Genomic DNA, 25,862 nt, shown 5'->3' on the forward strand with positions numbered 1-25,862 from the left:
ACCGTTTTCTTTCAGACCTGCATGTGTGTCTCGTCTTTAGCCTTTCTGTAATCAATGCATGTTCTATGTAACTTCTCCTATTCTGTCTTATTTGTCTTTATGTTTTGCATGTCTTTTTTTTTTTCTCCATCTAAAATAAACCTTTATTTCAATCTCTGCATGAGCACTGTAGTTGATGTTATGTGAGTGTTTTTTTAAAGGGTGGGGGTGGGTGATTTTTCCACATACCTCTCTTTTTTTTTAGAACTATTCCCAACCTTATCTGTCCCCTTTCCGTCCATGCAAGCAGACAAACCATGTTTTGGCTCACCAATCCATGTTTTCTCAGCTTTTGTCGCAACACGAGTGTTTTATTGACGATAACCGGATGGAAAAATATGTCCCGGTTTTCCACATGCGATGATGACACCAAACCAGGAAAAAAAATGCACACTGCTCTTGTCAAATCATTAGGATGTTTAAAAAAAAAAAATACAAAATAATTATGAAACCAAAAGAATGTTTTTAATGCCTGCGTCCGTATCCATGAAGTATCTCAAAGTAGAAGTGTTGATGTAGGATCAGTTTTCCCTTTTCAATCACAATGAATAAGATTACATGGACGGGGGGGGGGGGGGGGCTGACCCTAGATCAGTTCGGTTACTCTGAGATGCTGAACTGGTTACACACCCTGGTCTTTTACCTCTGTAGATTAAACGAAGAACACCGACGAAACTAAAGGTATAAAGTTGAGACCAAAGCATAGAAGTGAAACGAGTAGTGAATCAACTAAAACAGACCAGGCTTAGGGCTTCAAAGGAAATCCAGAGGAAGGATGGATGTTTTTGTTTTTCGCTCTTTACAAAAAAAAAATGTTTTAATGGTTTTATCCTCCCGTTGAGCCTGGCCAGTGAGCTCAATCAAGACCACCTCCCTTCCGAGATCAAAGGAGATGTACTGTAGCCTACAGTACAGTAGGAATTGGAGAGATTAGGGAGAAACATCCCCTTTTTATGAGATGATAATCTGGCATGTCATTGGTCCGTGCCTATTAAGAGTTTGATCTACACTGAGTCACTGCTTTTAAAATGCTTAAAAGTACAGCTAAAAAAAGCAACATCAGGGACTGAAAGTGTGTGGGGGGGGGGTTGATTTTACAAACTTTGTTTGAATGACACCTGCTGGAATATAGTTTGCGTTTGAAATTCTCTCCGTAATCCAAAGATCAGTGACGGTTTTAGAGGGCGAGGGAGAGCGGTTGACGTTCTGGGTCAGCCATGCGGATGACAACCTAGTCTACCGAAAAGAACACTTGTCCTTTTTTCTTTTCTCCCTGCTGCGTTTCTATAGGAGGAAGGGATGATGATGATGATCGATGAGTTGGCTGTGTCTGATCAGCTCTGGGTAAGACCGGTGTGTTGGGTTCCCCACGAACACACACCCTGGCGTTGTTATACACTACTAGTGGTGCTTTTACGGGTGAAGGGTTGCAACGTTCCGGTAACTTCTCAAAGTTCTCATCTTTTCTCTGAAATCCCGGTTGGAGGATTCCTGGGTTTCCTGCTTATTCCCGCCTGAATCCGGGACTCTTCCAACTGGGATTCCTTGAAACCCTGGGAATTTGGGGAAATATACCCAATCAGTTTTTCTATTTAATAGCGTGGTGTGAGTGGCCTGCTCTAATTCAGTCCTGCCGCTCATCAGGTGTCTTATTAACTGTGGTTGATGCTGTAGCTTCGAGCCTCAAGGCTGTGTGTGTGTGTGTGTGTGTGTGTGTGTGTGTGTGAGAGTGAGAAGTGGTGATTTCATTGTGGATTTGATGCTGAAACCAATTCACCAGCTCGTGTTCCCTGTCCATACAGCCATTAAACCCAAATGTATAAACTGCGTGACATTGAATGTGTTGGATGAAGGTATGGCAAGCTATGACGGTGATTCCCATTTTTACAAACCACTGTCAAATTACACATCTGTAAAACACAAGGTTGGAGGTATCACTGTCCCCCCCCCCCCCCCGCCCCCTCTACTGTTTATTCCCCTCTGTCGTTGATTATGTCCTTTCTGTCCATCTGTGGGAACCTGTCTGTCTTCCCTGTCCCTCCCTCAATAGGAGCCGGTCTTTTCCACCCCTTTCTCTCCTCCTCCTGATCTCCCTGACGGTGATCTAAGTGTCGATCAGTACAGCCAGGTGAGACCATGCATCCGGTGTGATGGCCTTCATACTGTACCTGCTTGCATAGCCAACCTAGCTCCCTGCTGGTCTGAGCAGTTGTTGTTCTTTTAAGCTGTTAAAGCCTCTATGCAGATGGTGTTAGTTCGCGATAACGTGCTTATTACCAAGTATTTATGCCAAAGATCATGATGCGTCTGTAGGCATATACAGTATCTTACCATGGTGAGCTCATCTCATCTACTTTATGAAGGCATGTTCTCTATATCCACTGTATACTCTCCCAGAAAATGCCTCGGCCTGTTTTCTGCTCCAACTCTCCTGTTAAATCCGCTACCCTGAAGTTCTAGGACTCTCCAGAGTTGTTCTTGCTCCTAGAGTTGCTAGCCATGCGTCTGGAGGCGTTGTAGTGATGTTGACGCTTCATGGTGATGGCGAGATGAAATGTCACACCTTTTGGCGCGGCTTCTGGCTAGCTCTTTTAAAAAATTTTAGGATGCATCCTCTGCCCTCCACTCTTTCCTCTCATTTCACCCCCTCTTCTTTCTTTCCTCTGTTCTTCCTTTCCTCCTCCCATCACCCATCTTCCCGGTCACATGAAGGCTACCAGCCCCCCCACGTCGAGCATCTTCAGCCCCCCCACGTCCACAGTGACCAGTCCCTCTATGGCTAGGGATGAGAGGCACCCCTGGAGACGGAAGGTGACACATTCACCCACTCCAGTAGTCAACAGTCACAGGCTGCGTCCCAAATGGCAACCTTATTCCCTGTGTAGTGCACTGCTTTTGACCAGAGTGAGGGGCCATGGTTAAAAGTAGTGCCTTATGTAGGGAATAGGGTGGTATTTGTGACACACACTCGCAGATAGACCTGCGGTCATACGCAAAGGACACGGTCACACATACAGTAGGTCTAGTGTATGGACAGATACAGAACTTGGATGTTGGCTACAGAATATTGGTGTCTAGGGGACCCTTGTTTGAGGATGTCTCTGTGTGTGTGTGTGTGTGTGTGTGTGTGTATACTTACGCAAAAAGATAATTTACCATATGTTAGAATTGTTTTTCAACCACAAATGCTAACAGGTGAAAGTGTGTGTGTGTGTGTGCTCGACATGCCTGTGACACTTTGTGTTGTGCTGGTCGTGACGTCTTCCAACTCCCATGCTTCTGTGGTGATTGGGTTCTCCTACAGTAGATGAACTGTAAATGAGTATTGTGCATTCATGCCGTCCGTCCACCATCTACATTCTCTCACTTCTCTCTGTCAAACCGGTCCATTCATGTGATGGTGAAGGCCGTTTTCTAAAGGGTAGTCTGTGGATCTGCGAGAGTAGACACCAGGCATTTTATTTTAATGCGGAGGCATGCGAGTATGTCGGCCACTCTGAGCCAAGGGGGTTGTTTGATGTTGTTCAGTGGTTTTGCTACAGTTAGGGGAATGGAGATGATCTATTAGTTAGTAATATCTGTGGGGGTTGTGGTGTGGTACCATCTTCAAAGTTCTGAACATTTCACCTCACTGAATGGCACCCTATTCCCTTTATAGGGCACTATTTTAGACCAGGGTCCATCAATAGTAGTGCACAATAGGGAGCCATTTGGGACATAACCCGTGCTTCACATCCCCCTAACCTCGTGTGTGTGTGTGTGTTCTCCTAGCAGAGGATGGGAGGAGGAGAGGAGACCCAGAGCCGCCGTATAGACATGTCTATCCAGGAGAGGAAGCAGCTGATCGTGGCCCGAGAGGAGGCCTGGAAGTCCAAGGGCCTTGGGGCTGCCAACGACTCCACGCAGTTCACCGTGGCCGCACGCATGGTCAAGAAAGGTCAGGGGTCATCTAATGCTGTATGATACACCCCCCCGTGGCAAAACACGTGCGTGCATATACGATCACGCATCCGCAGAGCTAGAGTTTGTGTAGTCAGTAGATAGAAAGTGGTCTACGGTGTCAATTCCCACTTCTGTTACATCCGTTCCATATAATCCTGCCGTTCCTTTATTCACTCAGGCAGTTGTAAAACACATTTCACTGCACCTATCCGGTGTATACTGTATGACCATTTAATTTTTTAAAAACATTTTCTTATTTTTTTCACTCGTGCAGGAAGTTCTTTAATGGACCCCCTATAATCCAATTAGCAGTATGACCTACATTAGGTGCGGTACCCGTCAGACAGACGTGTTTCCTGTCCCCAGTCACTCCCTTAATTACTCCGTCTCATCTGTTGTTTCACGTAGTGGAACATCCCATTTATATTATGTGTCTGTTTCAGGTCTGGCTTCTCCTTCAGCTCTCATCAACAGCCCTGTCATGTCTCTCCTCTCCAAACCCAAGAACACCACTCCTGCCATCTCCAAGCCTCTAGAAGGTCAGTAGCCCAATTTGGCTGTGTGCACTCATTCACTCGCACGGATTCATTTAAAAGCATCGGATTGGTGAAGATGGATAGTTTGGCATGTTTATTAGACCAGTCCAAGCGTTTAAACGCTTGAGGAGGACTGAACGAGTTCACAGTGAGAAGGGGATAAAAATCATAATTCTGCAAGAACCTCTCTCTCCTCTCTGCTGTGTCTCTCGTTCTCCGTCATGTGAGGCCTCACCTTATTCAGTTACTAGGCCCTAGTCATGACATGGAGGGTCTGAGTCACCTTGTCGTGTGGGGTAAACGGTTGTGACTGGGTTGTGTCGTTTGGGGTAAACGGTTGTGACTGGGTTGTGTCCTTAACTGTCATTAGACACATGCCGTCCCAATGTAAACACCATGAACGAAATCTGTAGGAGGCTTGTTTATCCCAGCCGTGTTATTGAAAAGTCAATAGCACTTAACTTTATCCCATCACTACAAAACTACTGTCTGTACCAATTAACTTAGGACTGACCTACAAAACGTAATCAATTTTTCCCGATGTTGACAGCTGGCTATAATCGGTCATCTTTGATTTTCCCTTTTATGAGAAATCAAGGAAATATCTGATACTGAAGGTGTTTTCAAAATGATTTTGCTGTTGTGCTGCCTTTGTTGTATGCATGGTGCCTTCTTCTAAACGGCGCGTGTAATCACTATAGCGACAGTAATTATTGGTGTGACTGATCGTTGTAATTCTGTCTGGCAACCAATGTCTAATGGAATGTAAAACCCTGGGATAGTGTTTGGTTGTCCTCACTGACTGAAAAGCATTTATGCATGAGAGAGTTAAATTTCAACTTCATTTGCAATCAACACACACACTTCCAGGTTGACACATTTCTGGTGCATGTGATTGACATTTTTCTATGGATGGATCTCTTCTAAATTAATTTAAATGCACACTCTGGTCAAAGGTTGTGCACTATATAGGGACTAGGGGTGCCATTTGGGACAGTGATTAAGTGTAGACGTCAGTCACTCGCCATTCAGAGTAATTGCTGTACTATTATGTTGCTTTGCAGAGATCGAGGCAAAACCAGACATGAACCTGGAGTCAGACAGGAAGTTGGATAAGCTGGAGTCTTTCCTGGGCAGGTTGAACAGTAAAGGTCAGTGTCTTGTTCTAGTATACGCGCCCCTCCCCCTTGCCCTAACCCTGTAATGATTGCAGGTCTGTAAGGTGGAAGCAATATGGTGGAAGCTCCACCTCTACACTGCTCATACCTATCCAGACCCTTCAGATCTGCAAACATGAAAGAGTTAGGGCCAAGGGGGGTGAAGCACGAATTTGCACCGACTGTCTCTCTTTTGAGGCCTGAGATAACCCGTCTTCCGTGTTGTCCCCGTCAGTGGGCGGCCTGCGGGAGTCCACCATCACGGTGACGGAGAAGACTGTCAAAGAGGTCATGAACTTGGATGATGAGATGTTTGATAAGTTCTACCGCCAAGTGGCTGAGATGCCCCTGAACATGAACAGCAAGGTGGACATCAACGATGACTTTGACGACATTTTCGGTGGTACACAGATGCCCAAGTAAGCACGCCCGTGCGCGCTCACACACACACACACACACACACACACACACACACACACACAGTGCAGAGGTCAGGGTTTAGTCAACACTGTAAAAACCTGGCACCTGCTTCCTGTTGAACTCTGACCACTCTCCTTTCCCCTCCCTAGGCTGACCTCCGCCATGGTGCAGCACAAGCGGTCCGTGCGTCCTGTGCGCAACGTCCAGTCGTCCAGGAACCCTCTGAAGATGCTGGCGGCCAGAGATGACATCAGACAAGAGTACACGGAGCAGAGACTCAACATCGGCCTGCTGGAGAGCAAGAGGATGAAGGAGGAGAAGAGTGAGTCAACAACCCGTAGCCTAGGTCATGCTAGTGGTTCTGGAATGAGGGCAGGGTTGGCAAGAGGTTCAGCTGTCAGTGAAGATGAGAAAAAAAAGAAGCCTGGCATTTCAGTTGTAAATGAAGTTAAATCCAGGCTATGCAGAGGTGGCTTGTGGACTTTGTAGTGCTATGGGAGGCTGTTCTACAACATGCGTGACTGGCACGCACGTTATCACAACAGCACTATGGGAAAGTGTTCTCCTTTACCTCCCACGACAGCCAGCTCTCCAGAGCACACTTTCAATGTCTATATTCCTAACTCCTCCCGAAACTACACTGCTTGAACTGATTCAAATCAGGTCTTGTAGTTCTGTTCTATAAATGAGTTCAACACAATGAATCCTAGGATAGCAGACGTAAAAGGGGACCTGCATTTAAACACATTGGCTGCATCCCAAGTGGCACCCTATTTCCTCCGGAGTGCACTAGTTTTGACCAGGGCCCATAGATATTTGTTAGGCAGCCTTGCCTCGGTACGCAGCCTTGTTTCCTGGTATTGTTCAAAGCGATCCTCAAAAGTTGACTGTTGTTTTTCTACCATTGTGAGTAGGGCAACTTCTGCAGCGGGCTGTGTCGGGGATAACAGCGTCACTAAAGCTACAAACTGAAAGACTCGTTACTCGCAACTTCCTCTTCCCATCTCTTAGGAGGATAATAAAAACACGCCATGAGACCGGGGGCCCTGAAAGGTTCTGGGGTTTGTTCTAATAATGTTAGGAACACTCTTGTATTTCAGGGTCGAGAGTATTGTGTTGCCTTTAATCTCATTACATTTTAGTATTTATAAAGTCTTCAGCTGTAGTGTGTGTGTGTGTAGTTGGTCTCGGTGTGTAATGTACAATATGTGTGTGTATAAGTCTACTGTGTATATGATGCATCTATATATCTCATACTCGGTCTCTCTGTATTCCAGTGAATAAGAACTCTGGTTTCTCAGAGGTGGCACTGTGTGTGTGTGTGTGTGTGTGTGTGTGTGTGTGTTACACTGTGTACAAAACATTAGGAACATCTTCCTAAGTTTGAGCTGCAACTGCTTTTGCACTCAGAACAGCTTCCATTCGTCAGGGCATGCTGGCCCGTGTTCACTCCAATGCTTCCCACAGTTAGATGTCTAGATGTCCTTTGGGTGGTAGATCATTCTTGATACACCGGGGAGACTGTTGAGCGTGGAAAAAACCCGGCAGCGTTGCTGTTCTTGATACACTCAAACCGGTGCGCCTGGTACCCACTGCCATACCCGTTCAAAGGAACTTCAATATTTTGCCTTGCCCATTCACCCTCTGAAAGGCACACATACACAATTCATGTCTCAATTCTTCTTTAACCTGTCACCTCCCCTTCATCTGCACTGGTTGACATCAATAAGGGAGCATAGCTTTCACCTGGCCAGTCTTTGTCATGTAAAGAGCTGTCCATAATGTTTTGTACACTCAGTGTATGTCTTCTGTGTAGAACTCCTCTGACGGGTCCATCTCTGTTCCAGTGTGTAAGAACAGTGGATTCTCGGAGGTGGCTCTGGCTGGGCTGGCCAGTAAAGAGAATTTTAGCAGCGTTAACCTGCGGAGCGTCAACATCTCCGAGCAGATGTCCAACAACAGCGCCGTGCCCTACAAGAAACTCATGCTCATGCAGGTCAAAGGTGAGACGGACAGATGACCTCTCGCCTCACTAAAAGTCAACTCTGGGATCAGTCATGATAAGAAACCCAGGGAAAGAATGTGGTTGGCTGCACACACACACACACACACCCCTCTGAAAAGAGATGATTAGATGGTGACATGAATGCTGCTTTCAACTTTTAACCACCCACCACCATCTGCTAGTAGTTCTTAGGAGAGACATGCATATCAACAATGCTAAACGGAACAGTGTAATAGGCTAAGCGCTAAGCTGGAATCCCAAATACATTGTGCACAACAGTCCCTCTGACAGTATTTCACAACAAGCGCTTCCAATAGTACACTCATTTATCTGCAGCATACTGATGATGGTTTACCTTCACAAAGAAGGAAGGCAGCGCGTTCTCTCACCGCACTGTCACATTAAGGAGACCAATTTCTTGGGCTTGTGTCTCAAATCGCTCCCTATTCCCTATGTAGTGCACTACTTTTGACTAGTGCACTATGTAAGAAGTAGGGTGTCGTTTTGGGATGCCGGGTGGCCTAGATTAGACCCGATAGTGAGAGCAGCCTCCTGGAATAGACCGACGAGGAAAGACCTCCGTCTTCCGTGACTCGCGGGTGAGACACACTGTAGCCTGTAACGAGCATGCTAAGGCTAACCATCCAGAACAGTAAGCAGCAAAACATTCCCAACATAGTGCACTACTTTTCATCAGAGCCCTATGGGCCCTGGTTAAAAGTAGCCCTTTGTGTAGGGAATTGGTTGTGCTTCCTTTGTCTGACTGCGGCACGCTAATCGTCTAAATTAGCTTATTATTTTGTTCTGGCAGTTTTTTAGTCTGGGGAAGGAAGAAACGGTTGTGTGTATTGTGCCTATTTGCTGCTTATTGCATGTGGGTCAGGCATACGGTATCTGTCCCAACAAGGCATACAGTATCTGTCCCAACAGTAACCCATTTCCTAGTGCTGCCGAGGTCCACAGAGGAAAATAGCTTAATTGGCCTCATTTTTACCCAAAGCCACGAAGGGTGCTCTTCCAGGGTGTCCTTTCCTTTTCAGAGGATATTTTAAAAACAGACAGTGTTTGTTGTAGTTATTTTGGTTCCTTTAGGCCTCCACACCACGTCCATGCAGCTGTGGTGCTTAATCATGTTACCCAGGTCACCTCTCTCTACCCTGGGCAAACAAAATCCAATAAACAGTGATGGACACAGTCTTCATGTATAAAGTAGTGTATTCTTAACTGCCTCTTAACTTCCATTCAAAAATCAAAACAACCACTAATATACCATATCTATCCGTGTTCGTCTGTTATATTAACCAGGCCGACGGCATGTCCAGACCAGACTAGTGGAGCCCAGAGCGTCCTCTCTGAACAGCGGGGATTGCTTTCTGCTCATCACTCCTCATCACTGCTTTGTCTGGACTGGAGAGTTTGCCAATGTCATCGAGAAGGCTAAGGCAAGTCTGTTGATCTTGTTGCTGTGTTCAGCAGCTATCCATATCACAAGCGCATCAAATACACTCATATTGTCATAGGTTACATGGAATTGTAAGCAGTGCTTGTCCACACAGTGTTAGCGTTGTGTAGGTATGCTCAGATGAACGCGTGTAACCCTGTCGGTGGGTTTTAAAGGTCTGTAAATATTAGGCGTGTGCTGCTTCAAGTCACGTGCAGGAAGTAAACCCGGCCTTGGGAGGAAGTAGCGTTGGCGTAGCAACACAGGAAGTGGTGTGTGTGAGGGGAGAACAGCTGCCGTAACAGGAAGCCTCTCACTGAGACACAAACGCAGACCTACAGCTATTGTTTCAAACAGACTCTAGCTCTGATTGGCCAGAAAGAAAACTGACCTGATTCTGAAATTCTCTCTCTCTCTCTCAAAGAAAAAAAGATCATTCAGACTATAAAAACCCAATGGGGGTTTGTTCACAACACTTGCGTATGAGGTCTATCTCAGGATATGCTTTTTAAGATGACATCTTTTCACCTCACTCTTAATAGATCAAATCCTTGTGCGGAAGGGACATTTTTATTTTTTTTTTATTTCATTTAGCAGAATTTTATAAGGGAAAATATTTGTTTTGGGAATTTTCTAAATATGATTAATTTATATGCCTGGAAATGCCCTTATCCAGAGAAAAATATTCCAATTTCAAACTCTACCAATAAGTAATGGGATATTAACTGACAAAGAATCATATGTAGTTTCTTGCATTATCCCTCTGACTTTAAATAATATTTCTCCCAAAACTGTGATTCCTAAAAGATGTGTCCTGAGATGAGTCTAAAATCCTAAATGAATCAGGAATGCAAAGGGTCAGCTATACCATAAGGACCCCTTGTTCATGTCCTCGTTACATGTAGTCCAACAAGACAACTGATGTTCTGGAAAGTTCTCTACTTTTGATAGATTTAAACAAACGATATTGGAATCGCCATGGTCACAACCGTGATCGGTCAACTCGATCTGCCTGATAGAATATGCATTTTGGTTCAAATATCAAATATGTTTCAAGTTCAAATATGTTTCATTTTAATTAGGTTTTAGAGTCAAATCAACTAAGGAATAACTCAATTGCTACTGCGTATACCACTCCGTCAGTGCTGAGTATTTTACAAATGTTTGTATTGATCTTTTATTTTTAGAGGCAAAAATGTATTTGAGTATCGCCGTCATTAATATTCTGAAATATTTTAATCCCTGTTCTGTGACATGTGCTTAAAGTGTCAAAATATATATTTCAAATGTAAACATTAAGACAAATATTTGTGGAAAAAAGAGATGGTCCCTTTCAAGAATCATTGAGCTACTAAATATGTAGCACAATGAATTGCACTTGATTTGGGCTAAGAATGAACAATTTGCTTCGTTTCTGTCTTCCCTTCTCAGGCTGCTGAGTTGGCCCAGTTCGTTCAGACCAAGAGAGATCTGGGTTGCCGTGCCAACTATGTAGAGCTGATCGAGGAAGGCATCAACACACACAGCTATGCTGCCAAGGAGTTTTGGAAGATTCTGGGCGGACAGGCCAGCTACCAGTGTAAGGATGAAGTAGTTAATGGGTTATAACTGTGGAATTAACATTTTACCTACCAGCTACCAGTATACGGCAAACTGTAGGTTAGTTTGGCAAACATATTTCAATCAGTCATGTTTTGGGGTCCCTTCTTTTTGCTTGATACATTCATGGCTATGTAGGTAAGTTTATTTTATTTTGAATGTGTTATGGGTCCCCTCAACTGAAATGTTACCCACAAATGATTCCCAGTTATTCCTTGAAAGCATCACCAGTTTTTAACACTTCCTGTGTCCTTCCTGTAGCCGCGGGGACGCCAGACGAGGATGAGCTGTATGAGAGCGCCATCGTAGAAACCAACTGCATCTACCGCCTAGTGGATGACAAACTGGTCCCCGATGACGATTTCTGGGGGAAGGTTCCCCGATGCACGCTGCTCAGCCCCAAACAGGTCAGACATTACTTCTACTACTAACATTGTTTGGTATGAGGATATAGATTTTCATTCTAATTGGATTCCAATCAAGTGAAGATCGAGATGGAAAAAGAAACCTGGTTGATCAGACTGCTGTATCTCCTAAGTCAAGATTTAGACAATGACCGGTACACTACTCTGACCTGTGAGATCCTCACTTTCAAATGCCCATTTTGAGCTGAAAGTGAAAGTACATCATTGTACTGGTGCTGACTGCCCCTCTCTGTGACCCCTGGCCTGCAGGTGTTGGTGTTGGACTTTGGCAGTGAGGTGTATGTCTGGCACGGTAAGGAGGTGACTCTGGCCCAGAGGAAAGTAGCCTTCCAGCTGGCTAAACACCTGTGGAACGGAACCTTTGACTACACCTGCTGTGACATCAACCCCCTGGACCCTGGAGAGTGCAACTCACTCATACCCAGGTACTGGTACACACATTCTGTCTCTCTCTCTCTCTCTCGCTCTCGCTCTCGCTCTCTCACACACAACACACAACACACTAAGCCAAACCGTACAGTGACCTAGCCAATTCACATACACAGTAATGACAATAAACCCCGATATGTAGTTTGCACGTACTGGAATGTAACCCATTTCTCATGTATGGTTGAGAGTGTGATTCCACGACCCTGTGAGGGTTAGGCTTTTACTTTAGTTGCGAGGTAACTTCAAACCGTCCGTATTAAAACCGCTCCGGTTAGCGCAGGTGGGCCATCTCCATAACACCATGTACCTCCCTACTATGGAGAGCCTAGCTAAGTATTCCACTACAGTATGTGTAAACAACTCGAAGGCCAGGCTCAGCAGAACACAAGCCGTACATGGGCAGGATGTCATCACTCCTCTATACTCTAAACAACCTGCCTCTATGCCCATGGACAGTTTTTTTTGTAGGCATCTTTAATAACAGACTTGCCAGATGGTCATTGCAAACAATTTTAAACTGACCTGCCTTGAAAAATAAAGGTTTAGTAAAATATAATATAAAAGGCTCCAAACCTCTCTACCTCTCCTCTCCCTCTGCGGTGTGCAGGAAAGGCCAGGGTCGTCCGGACTGGGCTGTATTTGGGAGGTTGACACAACACAATGAGACCACCCTGTTCAAGGAGAAGTTCCTGGACTGGACAGACTCCAAGAAGAAAGGCACAACCAAAAACGGCCACGAACACCTCAACGAACACAAGGTACAGCGCCAAATAGTTTTTTTTATAGTTTTGTTTTTTTGTTCATCTCCTCTTCAGTGTTTATCCTGCAGCTTCTCAAGAATTCCTTATAAGACTTGCCAAATTATACACTATTAGACAACAGGGAACAAAACCTCACTCTGTTCTAACACCCCATTCCCCATCTCCCCCTCTACTCCCTCTCCTCCACCACACACATCTCACCGTCCCGATGGCTTCCTCAACCCGTTTTGTTGCTTTCCCCTCCCTTCCAGGAGCAACAGAGCTCGGAACAGAATACGACGCGGTCCTACGATGCGTCCTTGATGCTGCCGTTACTCCAGACCCCGGTGCGAACGGTGCTGGATGGGGTGGACGTGGGTCGGGGCTACGGCCCTGTGGCGGGGGACGACCGCAGGCACTTTGAAATCAGCACCACTGCCGTGGACGTATGGCACATCCTGGAGTTCGATTACAGGTGGGTGGGTGTGTAGCACCCTATACAAATGGCCCCCTATTCCCTACACAGTGCACTACTTTTGACCAGGGCCTATAGGGACTGTATAGGGAATACAATTCCATTTGGGATGCATAATATGTGTGTGTCGTGGTGGGGTTGTGATACAGGAAAAATACACATTTCAGTGTATTTGTATTTATTCTGGATCCTCATTATCTGCTGCCAAAGCAGCAGCTTCCTGGGTCCAGCAAAATGAAGGCCGTTTATACAATTTAAAAAGATATTCCCATACATTCACAGATTTCCAAACACACTGTGTGCCCTCAGGCCCCTACTCCACCACTACCACATATTTACAGTACTAAATCCATGTGTATGTCTAATGCTTATGTTATCGTGTGTTTGTATGCATGTGTCTGTGCCAATGTTTGTTGCTTCACAGTCCCCGCTGTTCCATACGGTGTTTTTTTTTTATCAGTTTTTTTTCCCCAATCTAATTTTACTGCTTGCGTCAGTTACTTGATGTGGAATACAGTTCCATGTAGTCATGCATCTCTATGTAGTACTATGTGCCTCCCACAGTCTGTTCTGGACTTGGGGACTGTGAAGAAACCTCTTGTGGCATGTCTTATGCATGGGTGTCCGAGCTGTGTGCCAGTTGTTTACAGACAGCTCGGTGCATTCAACATGTCAACACTTCTCATAAATACAAGTAGTGATGAAGTCAATCTCTCCTCCACTTTCAGCCAGGAGAGATTGACATGCAAATTATTAATATTAGCTCTCTGTGTACATCCAAGGGCCAGCCGTTCTGAGCCAATTGCAATTTTCCTAAGTTATTTTTTGTGGCACCTGACGACACGACTGAACAGTAGTCCAGGTGCAACAAAACTAGGCCCTGTAGGACCTGCCTTGTTGATAGTGCTGTTAAGAAGGCAGAGCATCGCTTTATTATAGACAGTCTTCTTCCCATCTTAGCTACTACTGCGTTAATGTTTTGACCATGACAGTTTACAATCTAGGGTTACTACAAGCAGTTTAGTCATCTCAACTTGCTCAATTTCCACATTATTCATTACAAGTTTTAGTTAAGGTTTAGAGTTTAGTGAGTGTTTTGTTCCAAATAAAAATTGTAGTTTTAGAAATATTTAGGACTAACTTATTCCTTGCCTCCCACTCTGAAACTAACTGCAGCTCTTTGTTGAGTGCTGCAGTAATTTCAGTCGCTGTAGTAGCTGACGTGTATAGTGTTGAGTCATCCGCATACATAGACACTCTGGCTTTACTCAGTCAGTGGCATGTCGTTAGTAATAATTGAGAAAAGCAAGGGGCCTAAACAGCTGCCCTGGAGAATTCCTGATTCTAGCTGGATTATATTTGAGAGGCTTCCATTAAAGAACACCTTCTGTGTTCTGTTAGACAAGTAGCTCTTTATCCACATTATAGCAGGGGTGTAAAGCCATGACATATGTTTTTGCAGCAGCATGCTATGATCAATAATGTCAAAAGCTGCACTGAAGTCTAACAAGACAGCCCCCACAATCTTTTTATCATCAATTTATCTCAGCCAATCAGTCATTTGTGTAAGTGCTGTGCTTGTTGAGTGTCCTTCCCTATAAGCATGCTGAAATTCTGTTGTCAATTTGTTTACTGTGAAATAAACTTTATCTTCTATCCTACAGCCGGCTGCCCAGGCAGAGTATCGGACAGTTCCATGAGGAAGACACTTACGTGGTGAAATGGAAGTACATGGTGAGCACCGCAGGTTAGTTTCGAGCCACCGTTGAGCGACATCGCAACACTGTCACACACCATAGAGCATGCTCTCTTTTGCTGTTGTCCCTCTTTCCATCGTGCTTATTCCCTCTCTTATGACACACCTAAAGCAGTGTAGGTAGGGATTTTACGTTATTTAGCAGAGGGACATATCCTCCTTGATTTTAAACACCCGTCTTCTCCATGTGAAGACCATGTAAAGAGAGCCCCTGTCACCCTTCCTCCCTGCTTCTCTTCCACCCCCCCACCCTACGTTAGGGTAATAATTAACCATTAACTAAACTCATAGTCACCGACTGTGCTGTTCCAAAGCCTCGCTCGCTGTAGGAATCCATGTTCTTTCAGACTTCAAACAAACAATCCATTAATGTCATTTCTAGTAGGACAGAAGGGGAGATGAGAAGCTGGGATGAGTTCTACTGGTTAGCAGCAGTACGGCTACTTTTCTTCTGCACAAGAGTGTCTATGTATGGGCTGCAGAAGAGGATAGCTGACTACAGCAATGGGGTATCACATTTCCGTACATAGGACACCGATACAGGCAGACAGACAGGAAATACTGCAAAAACTCCCTGCTTTGTTTTTTACTCTTTTTTTTTTTAGTCTCAAAACCCCGTCATTTATTGGTTTGACAGAAGTGTCACAGCTGTTTTATAGGTTCCTCCCTGGTGTTTATTCATGATGTGAGAAGTTGTTCATCGGCGTTTTGTGAATCCGTGTGTGTCTGTCTGTCTGACCTTAGTTGGGAAGAGACATAATCCGGATGCGGTGAGGAGTGCAGGAGCTGGGAAGGAGAAGTGTTCCTATTTCTTCTGGCAGGGACGGAATTCTACCGTCAACGAGAAGGGAACGTCCGCTCTGATGACTGTCGAACTGGACGAGGAGAGAGGAGCACAGGTTTGTGTGTGTGTGTGTGTGTGTGTGGGTGCGTGTGTGTGTGTGCACGCGTAACCACTCTCCTCTGCTCCTACAGGTCCAGGTGCAGCAGGGGAAAGAGCCTCCATGTTTCCTGCAGTGCTTTAATGGAGGGATGGTGGTCCATGCAGGGAAGAGAGAAGAGGAGGAGGAGAACTCTCAGAGTAAGCTGCACTGTCCTTACTTATTACGTACAGATCTGCTATCATTTAATCCCTCGGTTGTCGCAGGATTTTCCTGCGGCGCTGGGAAATGCTAATTGGAGTGTATTCAATTGATTTAAAAAGGCTTCTAAAGTTTGTAATTTCCCCTTTAAAATCGCTGACTTGATTTGCCTTAACGAAGTACGTGTCAACCCCTGCAAAAATGTCCATTCAATATAATGCACATCATTAACATTTTCTGTTAGAATCCTGCTGTGATGAGCAGGGTCATATTTAGATGGTAAATCTTTACCATCTACTCTCTCACCATCCTTACCTCTCCTTCTCATCAATACTATCCTCCTTTCTCCTGCCATCATCCAACTATTTTCTTCTTTCTCTCTCTCTCTGTGTGTGTGTGTGTGTGTGTGTGTGTGTGTGTGTGTGATGATATGTTTGAAAGAGTATGTTGGGTGTGGAACACCAATGGATCCCATGAAAACATGTTTTTCTCCAAATGCATGATTTATGTCCCATTTGTTTCCTGCTGTTCTCTCATCCTAGAGAGAAATGTTATCTGTCTGACCTGACCTCTAACCCCTCTTGCCCCATCAGATGACTGGCGGTTGTACTGTGTGCGCGGTGAGGTCCCTGTGGAGGGCCACCTGCTGGAGGTAGCGTGTCACTGCAGCAGCCTGCGCTCCCGCACCTCTATGGTACTGCTCAGTGTCTCCAAGGCAACCATGTACTTGTGGCACGGCTGCAAGGCTCAGCTCCACACCCGCGACGTGGGGAGCACCACCGCCAACAAGATCAAAGAGCAGTGAGCGGTGACACATTCATAACTAGATGCAGCAGGCATAAGAAGACATGTTTATGTCCTAGATATTTTGCTGTCCAGTTGATAATAGGGGTCAGGGCATCCCCTGCCAATGTGAGATGTTAAAGGGCTCAATATAAGGGCAGCTATTATTGATCAGGAATGTTTCGAAGTGTATAGAATTGTATTATTGCGGATCAATTTGACTAAGTTTCACAATGGTCTGTATGAGTCGGTGTTCAGAATGGTGTCAGAAGTGTTTCGAACAGTATGGTAGCAGTGGTCCATGTGCCTGTGTGTCTGCAGGTGTCCATTGGAGGCGGGGCTCCACAGCAGCAGCAAGGTGACCATCCATGAGTGTGACGAGGGGACGGAGCCTACGGGATTCTGGGAGGCTCTGGGGAGGAGAGATAGGAAGGCCTACGACTGCATGATACAAGGTTAGTGGGAATTGCGCGCCCCCGGAAAGCCTATGACTTCATTCTGTTTACTCATAAATCTGTCTTCGATGTTGAATTCCAATGGAGTAATTGCAATGTACTCATTTGGTAGTAGACTGTAATAATTTGACTGTTGTATATTCTCTCATGGAAATAGCATTACTAGAATGGGAAAGTGTTGTGATTGGATGAACTTTTGACCCCCAGATCCAGGGAAGTTCAACTTCACCCCTCGTCTCTACCAGCTGAGCAGCACGTCTGGAGAGTTTGTAGCTGTGGAGGTCTTCTACCCAGCCAGAGTAACAGAGGCAGTCAACTCACTGCCCTTCCTACAGGAGGACCTCTACAATGCCTCACAACCAGGTACCATACACACACACACACACACACACACACACACACATAGGTAATGCATGACTAGAAACTGTACTGTTACAATTCACATAGGTTTGACCTCTGTCCGTGTGTGTACATCACCGCGTCACTTCCTGTAGCCCTGTTTTGACATCACTTCCTCTTCATGAAGGCCTGTTCCTGGTAGACAACCACCACGAGGTGTACCTGTGGCAGGGCTGGTGGCCCCAGGATGGCGAGAGCCCCGGCTCTGCCCGTATCCGCTGGGACGCGGACAGGAAGTGTGCCATGGAGACGGTGCTTCAGTACTGCACAGGTATTGGACACTACAGCTGTCAGGTGGTAGTTAGTTACACTGCTTAATGGGCACATTTTCAAAAAAACATAATGGAGAAAGGTGGACAAGATGCCGAAAGAATGCAAATAAGCCCTTGTTACTGTTGGCTGGTTCTAGGCATGTCCTCTAGAGGGGGGAAATGTGGAATTGTTTTATTGATACTAACCATTACATTTTTTACCCCCCCCCCCCCCTCCACACACACACACACACACACACACAGAGAAGAATGAGAAGAAGCCTCCCAAGTCCTATCTGATCCATGCGGGACTTGAACCTCTAACCTTCACCAACATGTTCCCCTGCTGGGAACACAGGGAGGACATTGCTGAGATCACAGAAAGGGTAGGTCACCTGGCTGTCGCCCATCCCATACCTATTGCACCCACCTTAAATAAACCTCAATGGCCATTAGAACTAGATTCTACATTGACACCAACTCCTCCTGTTGATGGCTTATTTCAGACATAGGGCTGACCAGGGGACAGCCCTATGTTTCGAACCTGCCAACCATCGGGGTACTGGAATGCCTCGAGGCTACTGCCAACCCCAATGGGATTGATTTGGGAAGTGTGTGTACCGACCGTGACGTTCTATTCATATCGCTGTGTGTCCCAGGAGGCGGAGGTGTGTAACCAAATCATCCTGGTAGAGGACGTGTTGGCACGGCTGTGTAAGACCACCTACCCCCTGGCAGACCTGCTGGCGCGGCCTCTACCCGAGGGAGTGGACCCCTTACGCCTGGAGATCTACCTAGACAATGATGACTTTGAGGTGAGGCCACTCCCACCACCTACCACCAACTCCCTGGAGAATTATGACGGCTCTCTCTCTAGGTGTGCCTTGGCTCCGTCATGTGGTTCTGTGTTTGCGGACAATAATGAAGCCTCTCCAATGTGGACCACAATGGAGCGTTGTGCAATGGTAGTGAAGGGAAACTAGTCTGAAACGGACCTCTCTAAAATCCATAAAAGTCCAACTTTTTTTCAGTCTTTAACTTTGTCTGTTTATGTAAATGTGTCCTCCTTCCTCGCTCTCTGTCCTCTCACTCTCGCTCTCTCTCTCTCTCTCTCTATTATTATTATTATTATTATTATTATTATTATTATTATCATCGTCATCATGTGTTTAACTCTTCACTTCACCTTCCAGGGTGTAGGGGCTTATGGGAAGGTGAGTTCTTTAAATTGAGAGCACAGCTGGCCCCAGACACGTACACAGCATCCTCACTTTGACTGATGGACTAGATCACCCATAATCCTGTGTGTTGCTTTCTGTCTCACCTCCCTCCTCACTGTGTGTGTGGAACAACACAATCTCTCACTCTGAACCACTCTTGCATGGTTTGGTCGGTTTCCACTCGCAATGTAATAGCTGTGTGGATTTTCAATACAGGAAGCTGCTGGAGTGATGAACTGGATCACTGATCATGGTGTGGCCTATGAATGATGGATTTGTTTTTTTTGCAGCTCACACATTGAAGTGATCTCACATAGGAGTTGTTATGGTGGTTGGTAGATTTCGTCTTTATTGTGTGCTCACAATGTTCGCAGAAAGGGCTGGAGATGTCAAGGGATGAGTACGAGCTGTTGCCAGGCTGGAAGCAGGTGAATGTGAAGAAAGCCAAAGGATTGTTTTAGTACGTTGGACAGAACGCTTGACCACCGGACAGCAGCAGCATCATCATCAGCGAGCGACGGTCGGTCGCTGTGGTGCATCGTGGCCCGAATTGGAACGAGGACCCGCCACTGAGAACTCTTTAGGTTGACCAAGAACGCCTTCACTTCTGGACTGGAGAGAGCTCGGAAACAGGCTCTTCTGAGTACCCTTCTCTACGATGGAGGGAGGGAGGAAGGAGGAGAGATGCAGTGGGTGGAGGGAGTGAAAGATCAGCGAAGGTGTGCAAGCCTCTTGTAGTCTTGTCTTTTTCTTTCATTTGTATTGTTGGTTCCCATTGTTGATTTGTATTATAAATGGAGATAGTTCAGAGGTGTGTGTGTGTGTGTGTGTGTGGACTCTTGAGTGGATGTTTATGTAATGTCAGCACCCGGCTTGTTAAATCTACACTGTGTGTGTGTGTGTGTGTGTGTGTGTGTGTGTGTGTGTGTGTGTGTGTGTGTGTGACCATGCCTTTACAGTATCAACCATACAGGGTCTGTCAGTATGTTCTGGGAGCAGGAAAGCCACTCTGCTCGACACACTCCAAACAGACTCTTTCTGTAAGCGGTTTCTTTCGTGTGTTTGTCTTTCCAAAAAATAATTTATATTTATATTGACATATATAATAGGAATAAAAAGCCTTTCGAGTATTCAGTCGGTGAGCTAAGAAATTAAATAAATGTTTGTTATTCATGTTGAGGTTTTCATATGTTAAGTAGTTGGAGAGTAATGCTCCTTTCCCCCAGAGACTGTACATGTCGCCATTTTATTGAAGAAATCCTGTATCTAGTGCATTCTGTTGTATCTGTTGTTGTTATGAGGATGTCCTGCATCGGTCAGGTGCTCCGATTGAAGAAAAGTGTTATATTGAACAGGCATGAATTGACAGAAATAAAAAAGAGAAAGGCAGAAGGATCTTTCTATTTGAATTCAACAATGTATAGTGCCTTGCTTTTGACGTACACTTTATATACAGGAGGACGGTAGTCTGTGTTATAAAGACTCCCTTTGTGATATAAAGTATACTGGCGAAATAAACACTTAAAGTATATCTGAGGAAGTTGTTTCGCCTCTTTATCACCTGAAATGGGACATTTTGTCTAAATGGAGGTCCCAAAATGGTAACTGTTTCCCTTTCATAATGCACTGCTTTTGAGTAGAGAACCCTATGGGCCCTGGTCAAAAGTAGTGCACAAAATAGGGTACCATTTTTGGGGGGGGGGGACAGACATACTTCCATACAGTGCCTAAACCCTGAAAATGACATGCAGCAGCAAACTGGTAAGCCCGGTCCGTTGTTCTCTCAGATAAAATAACATGTGTATGTTTATGCGTGTGTATATCCAGTACCTGTATGATATGTATACTGACAAAAAATATAACCGCAACTTGTAAAGTGTTGGTTCCATGTTTCATGAGCTGGAATAAAAGATCTCAAATGTTCCATTTGCACAAAAAGCTTATTTCTCTCAAATGTTGTGCACAAATGTGTTTACATCCCTGTTAGTGAGCATTTCTCCTTTTGGTCAAGATAATCCATGCACCTGACAGGTATGGCATATCAAGAAGCTGATTAAACCGCATAATCATTACAAAGGTGAACTTGTGCTGGGGACAGAAGGCCACTCTAAAATGTGCAGTTTTGTCACGCAACCAATGCCACAGATGTCTCAAGTTTTGAGGGAGTGTGCAATTGGCATGCTAACTGCAGGAATGTCCAACCGAGCTGTTGCCAGAGAATTTAATGCTCCCTACTAGAAGCAGCCTCCAACAACGTTTTAGAGAATTTGGCAGTACATCCAATCGGTCTCACAACTGCAGACCACGTGTAACCACGCCAGCCCAGGACCTCCACATCTGGCTTCTTCAACTGAGGGATCATCTGAGGCCAGCCTCCTCGACAGCTGATGGAACTGGAGTATTTCTGTCTGTAATAAAGTCCTTTTGTGGTGCAAAACTCATTTTGATTGGCTGAGCCTGGCTCCCCAGTGGGTGGGCCTATGCCCTCCCACACCAAACCAATGACTGCTACCCTGCCCAGTCAAGTGAAATCCATAGATTAGGGCTTAAATATTTTATTTCAATTGACTGATTTCCTTATATGAACTGTAACTCAGTCAAATATTTGGAATTGGTGCATGTTGCGTCTGTTTGTTCTGTATATGTTGATATGCTTTATTTAAGGGTATGTTGCACATTTCCTCCATCAGAGGGCGCTGAAAGACTGATAATAAGGTCTGTTCCTGTCACCTCTACAATGGCGAGGGTGTTAATGAAACCCCCCCCCCCCCCCCCCCAGATGGATCCATGGGTTGCTGTTGAGTCAGGATGCTGAAAATGTTGCGCTTTTTGTCGTGATCAGTTTGCTCGCCCATGTAACTAATGATGTTACTGAGTAAAGTGCGGTCTGAGGAGTACACCCTCAATTACCTACTGTGAAGTTGAGGTTCTGTATTAAATATTATTATTCCAGACTACATACACTACATGACCAAAAGTACCAGCTTGTTGAACATCTCATTACAAAATCATGGTCATGAATATGAAGTTTGTCCCCCCCCCCCCCCCCTTTGCTGGTATAACAGCCTCCACTCTTCTGGGAAGGCTTTTCATTAATGTTGGAACGTTGCTGCGGGTTCTTGATTCCATTCAGCCACAAGAGCATTAGTGAGGTCGGACACTGATGATGGGCGATTAAGCCTGGCTTGCAGTCGGCGTTCCAATTCATCCCAAAGGTGTTTGATGGGGTTGGGGTCAGGGCTCTGTGCAGGCCAGTCAAGTTCTTCCACACCGATCTCGACAAACCATTTCTGCATGGACCTCTCTTTGTGCACGGGGATGTTGTCATGCTGAAACGGGAACGGGCATTCCCCAAACTGTTGCCACAAAGTTGGAAGCACAGAATTGTCTAGAATGTAATTGTATGCTGTTGTGATAAGATTTCCCTTCACTGGAACTCAGGGGCCCAGCCTGAACCATATAAAACAGCCTTAGACCATTATTCCTCCTCCACCAAACTGTGTTGTTGGCACTATGCATTGGGGAAGGTAGATTCTCCTGGCAAATTCCAAACCCGTTGGACTGCCAGATGGTGAAGTGTGATTCATCACTCCAGAGAAAGCGTTTCCACTGCTCCAGAGTCCAATGGCGGTAAGCTTTACACCACTCCAGCCGATGCTTGGCATTGCGCATGGTGATTTTAGGCTTGTGTGAGGCTGCTCGGCCATGGAAACCCATTTCATGAAGCTCCTGAACAACAGTTATTGTGCTGACGTTGCTTCCAGAGGGAGTTTGGAACTCTGTAGTGAGAGTTGCAACCGAGGACATTTTTAAGCGGTCCTGTTCTGTGAGCTTGTGTAGCCTACCACTCCTAGACATTTCCATTTCACAATAACAGCACTTTCAGCTGATGGGGGCAGCTCTAGCAGAGCAGAAATTTTATAGAACTAACTTGTTGGAAAGGTGGCATCCTGACGTGTTGGAAAGGCCATTCTACTGCCAATGTTTGTCTATGGAGATTGCATTGCTTTGTGCTCGATTTTACACACCTGTCCGCAACAGGTGTGGCTGAAATAGCCGAATCCACTAATCTGAAGGGGTGTCCACATACTTTTGTGTATATATAGTGTATATCATGATTGTCTCATCGCTCAAACTCACAGTGCCATGCAAGCATCCAGATCAGACTCGACCATGTTTCTGAATGTCATCACATGGCCTTGTCATTATGAGTCCCAGAGCTCTGCTTTCTACAGACACACAGATTCAGACCCACTACCCTGTGAGGGCCCAATATGCCAAGGGATTTTTTTGTATGTATCCTTTTAATGGATATTAAAGGTCAGGTACTCCTGTGGTTGCTTCTCCCTATCACATATGAAATGCTCTACTGGTAACGGGTCCATGTTTTTAAAGCTAACAGTTACTCGAACACCACCGCTGTGTTTAGTGAGGTCAGTGGTGCTGAATGTTAATGCAGTGACCGTTTTGTCAAAATGGACGATGTAATAATAAGCTTGTTTCCATTTTGGATGTCAAGATCTGAACTGTCATGTCACCATTTCTCGACCCAGGGAGCATGTGTGCGAGTATGATGGAAGAGAAACCGGGGGCCAATTTAGATGAAGTTTGGTGCAGTTGTGACAAAGTGAAAATGTCGCGTTTCCATCAACCTCACCCGCACTGCGCTCAGTGTCGATATCAAATAACAACTCCTGGGCCTCCCGGGTGGCGCAGTGGTTAAGGGCGCTGTACTGCAGCGCCAGCTGTGCCACCAGAGACTGGGTTCGCGCCCAGGCTCTGTCGTGTCCGTGGGGCGACGCACAATTGGCCTAGCGTCGCCCGGGTTAGGGAGGGCTTGGTCGGGTTGTCCTTGTCTCATCGCGCACCAGCGACTCCTGTGGCGGGCCGGGCACAGTGGGCGCTAGCCAAGGTTGCCAGGTGCACGCTGTTTCCTCCGACACATTGGTGCTGCTGGCTTCCGGGTTGGATGCACACTGTGTTAAGAAGCAGTGCGGCTTGGTTGGGTTGTGTATCGGAGGACGCATGATTTTCAACCTTCGTCTCTCCCGAGTTGTAGCGATGAAACAAGATAGTAGCTACTAAAACAATTGGATCCCACAAAATTGGGGAGAAAAAGAGGTAAATAAATTAAATTAAAAAAATATTTACAAAAGAACAACTCAGTTTGCGGGCAGAGTAGTGAGTAAAACCATTCACTTAAGAAAAAGGTGTGATTATGAATAAAGTTTCCTTTTATTTGTTGTCGAATTCATAAAAGTATATTTGCTTCCATTTTTAGTAAGGTTGGCAATATGAGAGATCTTCAAACTCACCATTTTTGTATTATTTTCCTTGAAAGAATAGCTTGTGGGTTTTGAGTGCTTCTCCCCTATTTGGAAAGTTGGTCTGCCTGCTCTTCAGTCTGAGAGAGATTTTCTGAGAGCAAGTTTGTCTCCCCTTCCTCTGGACATGAAAAAACTGTATAACACAACTGTCAATAGCGAATGTGACTATGAATATATTTGTTGCCATTAATGTATTTAAAGCCTATTTCGGCAAGTTAACCAAGTTTTTGCTGGTTTAGCTAGCCGTGTTAATGACGAGCTAACTAGCACCGTTAGTCAATGCCCTGTAATGTCGCGCTAGCTATTGCTAACAGGTGATTTATTGAAATATTAAGTGAATGTTTATTTTCTTACTACCTTTAAAAGTTGTATATGAAAAGGGTTGTACTTGTGCTCTGTATTTATGGATGAATATCACTTCACATTGAGGGCATGTATCACTACTGTTGCTCCTATCTAAAAGAGATCTTGTGTCCTACCTAACCAGTGAACGCGTGGCTGTGACCGTCCTCTCAATGCCTGTCATCACATGTTCGATATCTTTTACTGCAGGTATGCTTTAGTGTATTTTTTGCTATTTTCTAAACACATTTACACTATTTGATCACTTTGTGCATTGAGTCTGAGAGCAGATAAAAACCAAGTCAACCTGAAGTGTGAGTGTCCTTGTTGCCTTTCTTCTGGGTGGCTATATGACGTTGGTTACACAGTCACAGGAGAACAACATGCACCACAACCTGTTCATATTGCTGGCTCTGTTTCAGCTCATCGTGGATCCAACACTGTTGTGTTCACTGGGAGGGCAGGAAGTCTCTCGGTTCATGCGTTCTCCGTCAAAAAGAAACCGATGTCTCCTCAGTTCGCATTGTTTTATTCAGTGGCACAGTTCGCTGTCTCTTCAAACATGCATGCAAGGGCAAACACCAACACACACACACAGTTCTGAATACAACCATGTTAACGCTACTGTGTGTGTCTACTAGCCTGACACATTGTTAGATGAACTGTAGCAGCTCCAAATCTCCAGTCTGTTTGTGAAGTCTACTGAGCTTGTCCCAGTCTACCTTCTAAGGGCTTTGATACACGACTTGCCATACCTCCCACTCTACCACCCACTCACTAAGATTATCTCTATCCTCTCTCTCTCTTCCTCTTCGCCCCTCTCTTCTCCTCCCAACTCTCCTCCCTCCATCTCTTCTCTATTTACCTGTGTACCATCCATAATCCACACTACTGTGCCAAAAGACAGAAAGAGACGGGCACAAAAAGAGCTGTAGGTAGTCCCCGGTGCGGGTAGCATTGTTGCTCATCCAATCAGTCTTAATGCAGGTCTCTTATGCACAAGTGACTTTTTGTATCATAGCCAGAGAGTCTGTCTTGG

At 45.3% G+C, this 25,862-nt stretch overlaps 1 protein-coding gene across 23 annotated transcripts in view; it reads left to right on the forward strand.

Annotated features, from left to right (window-relative positions):
• svila (supervillin a) overlaps positions 1-21,078 on the forward strand; it is a 144,006-nt gene extending 122,928 nt beyond the window's left edge. For 13 of the 23 annotated variants that reach the window (XM_036935274.1, XM_036935263.1, XM_036935275.1 and 10 more), the window contains 26 exons: positions 1,330-1,383; positions 2,090-2,167; positions 2,752-2,850; positions 3,811-3,976; positions 4,425-4,520; positions 5,582-5,668; positions 5,910-6,093; positions 6,244-6,416; positions 7,942-8,097; positions 9,405-9,541; positions 10,972-11,119; positions 11,401-11,546; positions 11,814-11,989; positions 12,601-12,751; positions 13,006-13,208; positions 14,873-14,955; positions 15,709-15,863; positions 15,940-16,045; positions 16,640-16,847; positions 17,151-17,284; positions 17,492-17,647; positions 17,811-17,954; positions 18,199-18,320; positions 18,594-18,749; positions 19,128-19,148; positions 19,529-21,078. In XM_036935274.1, coding sequence (XP_036791169.1) covers positions 1,330-1,383; positions 2,090-2,167; positions 2,752-2,850; positions 3,811-3,976; positions 4,425-4,520; positions 5,582-5,668; positions 5,910-6,093; positions 6,244-6,416; positions 7,942-8,097; positions 9,405-9,541; positions 10,972-11,119; positions 11,401-11,546; positions 11,814-11,989; positions 12,601-12,751; positions 13,006-13,208; positions 14,873-14,955; positions 15,709-15,863; positions 15,940-16,045; positions 16,640-16,847; positions 17,151-17,284; positions 17,492-17,647; positions 17,811-17,954; positions 18,199-18,320; positions 18,594-18,749; positions 19,128-19,148; positions 19,529-19,615 — 3,426 coding nt within the window. In that variant the 3' untranslated portion in view covers positions 19,616-21,078. Of the gene's footprint in view, positions 1-1,329; positions 1,384-2,089; positions 2,168-2,751; positions 2,851-3,810; positions 3,977-4,424; positions 4,521-5,581; positions 5,669-5,909; positions 6,094-6,243; positions 6,417-7,941; positions 8,098-9,404; positions 9,542-10,971; positions 11,120-11,400; positions 11,547-11,813; positions 11,990-12,600; positions 12,752-13,005; positions 13,209-14,872; positions 14,956-15,708; positions 15,886-15,939; positions 16,046-16,639; positions 16,848-17,150; positions 17,285-17,491; positions 17,648-17,810; positions 17,955-18,198; positions 18,321-18,593; positions 18,750-19,127; positions 19,149-19,528 lie in introns of all 23 variants that reach the window. The other 10 variants (XM_036935262.1, XM_036935281.1, XM_036935260.1 and 7 more) reach the window with 9 other exon arrangements.
• Positions 21,079-25,862: the final 4,784 nt, after the last annotated feature.

Source organism: Oncorhynchus mykiss, chromosome 11 (genome assembly GCF_013265735.2).
Source record: "Oncorhynchus mykiss isolate Arlee chromosome 11, USDA_OmykA_1.1, whole genome shotgun sequence".
In the NCBI taxonomy this organism is placed as follows: Eukaryota; Metazoa; Chordata; class Actinopteri; order Salmoniformes; family Salmonidae; genus Oncorhynchus; species Oncorhynchus mykiss.